Genomic DNA, 9,023 nt, shown 5'->3' on the forward strand with positions numbered 1-9,023 from the left:
ACACAAGTTCACGACACAACATTTTGCAGACACGATCATAGTTCTGGACACGGCAGACAGGATCATAGTTCAACACACTAGACACGAACATGAACTAGACACGACATGGTACCAGGTTAGCTTCAGACATGATGCTCGGAGACGACACACTTGGTGTCATCGCCATGGTACGGGCACCTGCTCACCACCTTAGTGCAGGTCTGGTCGAAGATGACCACACTGTACTCGAAGGAGGACACCTTCCTGAAGGTGACGAACTAGCCTACCTTGAGCTGATGGGCGACGGCGAAGGCCGTCCATCCCTGGTCGATGAATGCGTCATTGCCTTCTCTCCTCGTAGTCATCCTCCAGTTGCATCCGGTGTTGGTGGTGATGATGATGTTGGAAGGAATTTCTCCGAACCACTTGACGAAAGCTTTAGGGATCATGAGCCGGCCGAATGTGGGCTTGAAGATGATTTTGAGGAAGTGGTCCGACCGTGCCTCCTTGTGGAAGTGGCCGACCTTAGCCGGCTTTCCACGACGCTTCTTCGCCGGTTCCTCGTCGGGAACCTCAGCTCGTGATCCAAGCATGATCTTCTCAGTCTGCCAGAAAAACACAAGCAATTAGAGGTGTGCCTGCTCACAAGTAGTTAAGATGAATACGGACATTGATAAAATTAGTAAGGCTTCATACATTTGCTCACACGGCAGGCATATTGAGTGGCCACAAACTAAGTGTAGTGTGCTACGACAGTGGCACACATGACTAAGCTTGAGGGCACCACCTAGCCTTCCATTGTGCCTTTGTTAAATCATTGGTCAATGCACTAGACATACCAAAATGAGGTCTTATATGTAGGATTACACGGCGAGGCAAAGGCACTCGTCCCCAAACTAAGTCTAGTGTGCCGGTAATATGGCACACATGACTAAGTTCGAGGGCAGCACCACGCCTGCCGTTGTGCCATAGTTGAATCATTGGCCAATGAAGAACCGAAGAAGCGAAACATGCAAAGCGAGTATCGGAGGGCTCATACAATGAGGACATATGTAGGAGATGTTTGAACAGAACCAATGGCATGGTCATGTTAAGTCATGCCATAGGTTCGATCAATCATCTCCTCATACTATGATCCTAGGTTATAATTTTTGGCCTAGTTCAATCAAGAAACAATACAAATTGAGTACATTACGAGTGGTACTTAGGGTACATTACAAATTGTACTTAAGCCACATTGTAAATTCTCGTACAGTACATCTACATCACATTCATCACTCGTCACAAGTAGCCCTGATCCTCTTGAGCTTGTCCTTGATTGCAAAGTTCACTTCAAACAGATCGTATATGTCATACTCTAGCTTTCTCTTCTCAGCCTCCAAAGTCTTTTTTTCTGCCTCCCTTTCTTGTTTCTTAGCCCTCATCACTTGTGCTTGTGTTCTCTGCATATTCTTGAGCATAGTACCTTCGTTCTTCAAGTCCTCCAACTCCTCTTGCATCTGAATAAACTAGCGCGACTCAGCTTAATCTTTCGCACAACAATCACAACATGCTAAACCCGAACACAAAAAACCTTCCCCTATATGCATGCATAGTACAATCTGCCAGTTTCACCAATCCAAAGCCCGGTCTAGGAAGGATCTACCGCAATCCGATAGTAGAGTAACATATCTAAGCAAATCGAGACCGTGAAAAGCAAAAAAATGGACAAGAACAGTAAGAAATGGGGACGAACACCGTGCAAACATCAATCTGAACGCTATCCTAACGGAATCCCTAGCAGATCTAATGTGCATGTTGTCGCAAATACCCGAGAATGGCATGTTCTACCAGAACGAGTACGAAGGTGAGAAGGAGAGGTCCTTACCGCCATTGTCCCGGCCAAGGACGAGCTCGAGGTCGCGAGCAAAGTCCAGATGCCGATGAAGACTCGCGGGGCGGATTGCGGCCGATGTCACGGTGCTGCTCGCCGAGGTCTCCTCCTCCAGTACCGGTGCTCCTCCGTGCAGCGGTCCGGCGGATCGGCGGGAGGGGAACCGCCGGGTGATGTGACAGTTTGGGGGAGGTGAGAGTGCGGTCGCAAGTGAGAGGAAGGAGAGGGGAGCGGTGAGGTTAATTATGGCGCGTGCTCCCGAACGGACGCGGCGTTTCCGCCTCCCTTCCCCACACGTGTAGCCTTCTGGCCGCAACGGGTCTGGCCCCGGAGAAACCACCATTTCGGGCGTTCCTCTAGGGCCTGCCCCAGGGATGCTTTGAGAACCGTGCGATGCAACAACGCGGCTCGGTCCAGGCATCTAAACGGGCCGAAAATTGCTGGCCCATGCGAGTCAAGGGACATGCAGCTTACCAAACGCGCCCATGACGAATTGTGATTTCATCTAGCTGAAAATTAGGAATCCTATCCATTATCTCGCCTCTAAGACTAGGTCATGGATCATTGATAGTTTTGGTCTCCTACCTATGGGAAAAAGTAAAATGTTACGATATTTCCGGTGATATGAGAGAACGACATTTTTAGTAGAACAATTGTGTTGGATATAACCCAAATAATATACAGTGAAACCGCATCATCAATTCGTTCAGAACATTCTTAGTGGACAAATATATATTATTACCTATATAAAAGCTGAACCCATCTGCTAAAACCATGTTTTTTTGATTTTTTTTACATTCTTTCCATGAATTTTTTGTCCAATTAAGTGTTGCCACGTCTGTTCTTTTTACTGTAGATGACCGATGGTTGAGTTGTTGTAGTATCATCATTTTCTTGCGCGGTCAAAGCGGTGGTAGGACCCAACACGAACAAACCAGAAGCTGGGGGATTGATGCGCGCATCCGTCTCTCTCCCGACTCTTCTCGAGCTCCTCCACGAGCTCCCCAATCCACCTCCACCGCCTCCCTTCGAGCTCTTCCAACGTCGCCAGTCCGGCCATCCGCCGCGGCGGCAGGGATAACCGAGGGGTCCTGCGCCTGTATCTCCGACGCGTTCGTCGGTCCGCTGTCCGGCGCCACGGTCAGGGGCCGATGCGTCGCGAAATCTTACCTGGAGGAGCAGCGGCTTCATCGCCTCGCGTCACATCCACCCCGACGTCCCTGGCCTCCTCAGGCCCTTGCGGCGACCTTAAGCTTCCCTGGCTTTTCAAGTCCATCCGTCCGTCGAGCAGGGCCTCTTCATCACCGGCGCCCTCCTCCTACTCCAGGGCAAGCGGCGGTCATGGGGCCAGCTAGGCTGCGGAAGCGTCACCCGGGACGCCGACGGACCGCCGCGATATGGAGCAGCGCGCGCTCACGGCGGCGCTGGTGAGCGGGAAAGCGGCATGGGTGCCGGTGCTTGAGATTTATTCGCTGAGGTGTTGCCTGTGCTCATCGCTGCAGGGCTTCGTGTACCCGCCTCCTCGGCCTGGACAACGTCAAGGAATCGATGCGCAGGTATTCCTCTCTAGCTCCTCTCTCTCTCTCTCTCTCTCTCTCTCTCTCTCTCTCTCTCTCTCTCTCTCTCTCTTCTCTCTCTCTCTCTCTCAGCTGTGCTAGGATCTAGATCCTCTCTCTGATGTACAGCAGCGTCGCCCGAGCAGTAGCAGCAAAGCGACCTTGCAAATCAATCCAGCAGCCTGCATGTGCGAGGTATTCTTTGCCCCATGCCCAGTTCGAATCCTGCTCCTTACTTGCTCAATGCTCATTTTTTATTCATGGGTTGGTCACCTGCCAAAAATTTGCTTCTGAGTATTTATGTGTTGCGTGCTTTCTTCATATGTGCGAAGTGAAATTCGGTCCAAATGCGCGAGGAGTTCAGGTGGAGCTGTTGGGTAGTCTGTATCGAGCCAACACAGTGCATCAAGGAACAGCACAAAGAGCCACCGACATTGAGGCCAGCCAGCAACAACGTGTATGGTTGGTCCTCTTGGTGATTCAAGTTCGTGTCCCTCCCATCTTCCCATCTCTTGGTGGTGGTCTTTGTTCATCTTTTTTGCATAACTGAAACCATAATTGGCTTATCCACCTTTTGGCTGATCTATCTAAACTGGTCGTTTTAACTTATTCAGAGATAGTGTGTAGAAAAGATTTAGTATAATTGGTTATCCAAAAGAAGCCTTGAGCAGTAACAGATGCTACTGTAAGAAGATGTCTGCTAAGTGTGCTTAAGTTCAACACACTGGGGTTTACTTATCAATTTTGTAAGGAAATTCATGAATCCTGGGTGTTTTCTACATAGGCTCTGAAATACTTTGGTTATAATGTTATTCCAAATGAATTTATATGCATAGAGATAGGACAAAGGTGTGCAAGGAGATGTTGTAAAATCTCTCCTTTTTAGCGGCCATTACAATCCATGTTGTCGTCAGGTTACTTAGTAGCTGAGAAGCAGTTTTGTGAAATTGGGAATTATTACTCATGATATTACTATCTTAACATTTACACATTATCTGGTGTATTTCTATTTCATGATCAATTTGCAGCTTCATAATCATCTGTTCCTATCATGATCACCAACGTTTTTCGTGGTTCTATAGCTTCAGAATGATACCATGAATGATTTTATGAGTACTGAGGTGGACATAGGTCGACACAGAACACATACATCAGGTTAATTTTCTCTACATGTATTATTTTTTTATGGTCAGAGTGGCTCTGTTTGTCATTTTACCTTTTTGTACTCACTTCATGTAGCTTTTGGTTTGGAAATTGCAAAACGGAAATGTTTTCCTACTGCTTCCGCTCATTTATCTGTCATAGGTTTAGCTTTTTTTAAAGACTTACATTTTAAAACGAAGGTAGTATATGATTAAGGTGCAAATATTTATGCTGCCAACTAGCAGATCATAGGTGACCACTCAATTGCCTTGCGTAGGTAAAAAAAAAACAAATTTCCATTTTTCCTTACTTTATGGCTTACACATAGTTGAAAACAGGATTGTAAGCTAGCTTACACGTACTCTCCTTTATTTGGGATCTCTCTCTCTCTCATAGTTGGAATGGGTCATGTCTTATTATATAGTGCTTCATCAACTCCTGCAACTCAATCTGTCTGTGCATAATCATTATCCAGTGAAAGGCATACCGAGAGTCTTAGGCATATAAATTTTCGGAATGCCTACATGGGCAATGGCGAAATAGTAGCATATAGACTTCTTGGGCAGAAACAATATGTCGACATAGCCATATACACTTGACATCCACTAGGTATTTCTCCTTTTCTTTTCTGTGTCTCATTTCTGTTATTTTGGTGCTTCTAAGAGCTAGATTGATGCATTCTATCTTTTCCCGTACCAATTTTACTCCATGCAGCATTTTGAAAGAATCATTTTCACGAAGTAGAACTATGTTCCCACATAAGTCAAAACCACCCACTAACTATCAGGCACTGCGGATCTTTGTTTCTCATTGCACGAAAAAGATATACTACCTCCGTCCTAAAATAAGTGTCTCATTTTTGTCTACATATGGACGTATCTAGATGCATTTTAATTGTAGATACATCCGTATCTAGAAAAGGTTTAGACACTTATTGGACAGAGGAAGTATTTGATACCTCACCCAATAGAAGCGTGACTATTTTGTGAAGAAAGCTCAAAAGCGCTGTTTGATGAGCCTGCGTAGTATTAGGTAGTTGGTCAGGTAAAGGCAATGCTCCTCAAATTCTTTTTGTAGCCTACATGCCATTACTTCAGAACAGAAGCGAGGTTTCACTTGGTCCAGAAGTAGAAAACCACTCACAAACTATCAAGTGATGCCAATCCTTACTTCATCGGGTATCATTGTTCCTCAAGTTTCACTTCATAGATTTTCTATTAAATGTGCATTTAGTTTGCAGGTGCCTTTTCTCACGCCAGTCCCGAATCTCTGTAACCATTATGTTTAGGTAAAGATTGATTTTCCTATTTCCCCATCCCATGCCGGTCAGCTCTTTTGAGAGATAATGGCTGCCTATTAGTTCAGCCTTATGAAGCACCGCATGGTTTCTCTTCATTTTGTGCCTATAGATACACTGTCTTGCTTTTAGTTTTGTTCTTAAACTTCTTGTTTTACAAACTAAACAATATATTTTTAGATTTCTGCTATATGGTGACTAAAATTCTAATTCCTTTGTCTTCCACTTTGTTCATGTGGATTATTTAGATTACCCAAATTACTATCGATAAATGAGACATTGTTTGTTGTGGGTTTGCCTTTCTTTTATTTATCTTGACCTTTGGTCCTGTGGATTCTTTGGTATGTTTGCTTTCTGCAATTCTAATTTCAGTATACATATTTTAAAAATAACTCTGTAACGCTACCTACTTCAGCTATTGCGGTACAAAATAGGAGCGTGCTCCATGGTTTTCCGGGAGTTCAGGTGGCGCTCCAGGCCCCCTCCTGTTCCTACCTCTCTCTGGTGGAATCCCAGCGTGCTCTAGCAAGGTGGTCCGCCGCGCTTCGACAAGCGGCAGCAAATTCCGCCTCCTCTGCATATAGCAGGTGGCAGTAGCATCGGAGGACTCCTCAAAAGCTGGCCTTGCCTTTCCTATGATGGATATAATGGTTTTCTACCACACACCCAACGCGAGTTAGCCCGTGTGCTACATGGTCGACATCCAAGAAAACCTGTACAAGAAGGACTTCGACGGCGAAGAGAAGCAGGAGCATGTCCTCAAGTGGCAGCATAAAAGCTGTTGGATCGTGGCATACTCTTGCAGCTAACTTCGTGCACAGTCTGCTCCATGCTACAGGTCACCGACCTCAAGAACTCAGGAGGCACCGCACTGTCACCCACCAGGCGGTGGCGCTGCTCCAGGAGTATAACTACCCCAAGCTCATCGCCAAGAAGGCAACGCCTATATCTGTTATTGACATGGCTTATTTGGAATTTTGCAGCTGCATTAGTTGTGATTCAACATTGTGATAGTGTAGGTTGAAATTCAGTTGTAACTGATTGTTCCTTAAATCAGTTTCTGTATCTCCACTGTTCAATGTCAGGAGTGAACGAGTGGGGCCAGCATGGTGTCAAATTGAGTCCTGGTTTGAGTTGATTTCTCTCTTTGGCATGGGCGGTGGTAATTATAGTGCAATCAGGAATATTTCCATTTTGTTGGCTAACCCCCATTTCTGATATGACCAGGAATATTAGTTTACTTATCAATTTCAGCTATTGCAGCATGACAGTTTGCTCTATGTATGAGCGTTATGCTATACCATAACGTACCGGCGTTATCTTCAACAGTACCAGTATTTTCTTTGACGACTGAAGATACAGATGGAGCTTCACTGCTTCAGTAGTTGTGTCTAATGGACATGGTGCATGGACATCTCAAGCGTAGCCTCTCCCCATGAGATCAATGCCGCCAGTATTGGCGCCCTCACTGGAACATGTGCAAGTGGAGACTTCTACAAGAGGATCAGGTGGCAGGGCAAACAACAAGGAGAGGCAGTCATGCAAACATCGCCAACACCACCAGTTGTTAACATGTGAGCTAGGTTCACGTCTTGGCATGCTATCTCTATGTAACTGGATACTTGAGTAGCATTATATCACTGGGGCTAATCTACAACTTATGTAACACAGTCCTATGAGCCACGTAGTCAACTAGGAACATGTTGCTAATCCCTTGGTTCATGATATTACCCTTCTAGCATCGTCAATTTGCAACGATCGACGTTGTCTCACGGGCGCAGTTTGACGCCACACCTTCACCTTTATTTTGTTACACAGAAAAGGGTTTCTACATTAAAGGTGCTAACAAACATTATAGATCTTAGCCAACATACTTCTCACTTGGTCAAACTCACGGATACCATCACGAACCACCATCAAGCAAAGTTTGCTGATATCTTGATATGCTCGATCTGCAGCTCCACCATCACAATACTCGAAGGCAGTCGACTGAACACGCGTGACATGTTGATAGGTGATATCAATGTTCTCCAAAGTATGCTGCAAACCTTTAGTCAACGCCTCCACTTTCATCCTCAATTCCTCATTCTCTTCTTCCGCCTGACCCACAATAATTGTAGCTATCGTTGTTGTTGAAACGGCGCATATTTTGCCAATTAAGATCCTTTATCTTAAATTTATAATTCCTCTCAATTTTAAAAACCATCAACAATAAAATCTTCCTTCCACATGATGACAACACGGGCGCGGCATGCGCCGCGCCGCACACTTCCTAGTACTATATATAAAAGCTGACCCTGTTTGCTGAAATCTTAGAGATTTGAAGTTTTAGTCACCGTTGCTTTTTATCCAATTAAATTTTCACGCGTGGGCAATTCTTACCTCCAAGCTGAGTTCCGTCAAAACAAATGGTCAAAGCGGTGCACGAGTTGCCCACGATCCTCTCTCCTTCCATATCCTTTATCTTATCCTTTCCTTACTTTTCTCATTCGCCACCACCGAACCATGTATGTCCTCTTCCTTCCCCATCCCCAAATCCCATCGCTGCCCACTGCTTCCTTTCGCCCAATCCACATGGCTTAGATCAGTGGCGGACACAGGAAAGAATTGGAGGGGGGGCACACCTCAATTTTTTTTTGTGTCCCCCTAAAATGTGAAAAACCTTTGCATAATAAAGTAATGAACAATATACAAAACAAATTCATTGTAAATATTGAAGTTTAATACATATATCAAACTAGGTGATACCCCGCCCGTTGCGGTGGGATATTTTAGCAATGTATATGATAAGAATTTATATATTTAGCATGTAGGAATGTGAAATATAAACAAAAACTATCATTGACCCAGCAGTACTTGTTTTGGCCTCCTTGTTGCTCCATCTAGGAATGATATGAGAAGCGTGTGTGTTCAAAGTTGTATTTGTATTTCAGTGTGGAAGAATGACTTACTATTGTTTTTGTTCTTGTTATATAGAGGTATGTACTGGTGCATTTAATTGGGTATAAGGGGTTATTACAGCAGCTTTGAAATGGGTATAAGAGCATCCCCACTCGTTGGCGCTCCCCACGCCCAAATCCGGCGAAATTTTCGTCCGGATTGGATGAAGATTTGGCGTGGGGAGCGCCGAAGTTCCAGCCGTCCCCGGCAGGAAACCCCCAACCTCGACCATTTG

The 9,023-nt window shown here is 45.2% G+C and overlaps 1 protein-coding gene across 3 annotated transcripts; it reads left to right on the forward strand.

The window, feature by feature from the left end:
* Positions 1–3,296: 3,296 nt before the first annotated feature.
* LOC124707583 lies at positions 3,297–7,470 on the forward strand. Of its 3 annotated transcripts, none has more exons than XR_007004924.1 (3): positions 3,297–3,892; positions 4,023–4,563; positions 6,264–7,470. XR_007004924.1 is itself a non-coding variant. In XM_047239247.1 (3 exons), the coding sequence occupies exons 1-3, from the start codon at positions 3,530–3,532 to the stop codon at positions 6,443–6,445; spliced, it is 618 nt and encodes a 205-aa protein (XP_047095203.1). In that variant the 5' UTR covers positions 3,297–3,529; the 3' UTR covers positions 6,446–7,470. The 3 variants fall into 3 exon arrangements, 1 of the variants encoding a protein (XP_047095203.1); XR_007004923.1 differs by having other exon boundaries at positions 3,297–3,603; positions 3,741–4,563; XM_047239247.1 differs by having other exon boundaries at positions 4,491–4,563.
* Positions 7,471–9,023: the final 1,553 nt, after the last annotated feature.

This window comes from Lolium rigidum, chromosome 4 (genome assembly GCF_022539505.1).
Source record: "Lolium rigidum isolate FL_2022 chromosome 4, APGP_CSIRO_Lrig_0.1, whole genome shotgun sequence".
Lineage (NCBI taxonomy): Eukaryota > Viridiplantae > Streptophyta > Magnoliopsida > Poales > Poaceae > Lolium > Lolium rigidum.

Bases quoted from the DNA above. Each gene is read 5' to 3' on its own strand.
- LOC124707583 (XM_047239247.1), top strand. From the start codon at position 3,530: ATGTACAGCAGCGTCGCCCGAGCAGTAGCAGCAAAGCGACCTTGCAAA. The intron at 3,893-4,490 runs GTTCGTGTCCCT...GTGGTTCTATAG, and splicing joins TGGTCCTCTTGGTGATTCAA to CTTCAGAATGATACCATGAA. The intron at 4,564-6,263 runs GTTAATTTTCTC...TACCTACTTCAG, and splicing joins ACACAGAACACATACATCAG to CTATTGCGGTACAAAATAGG.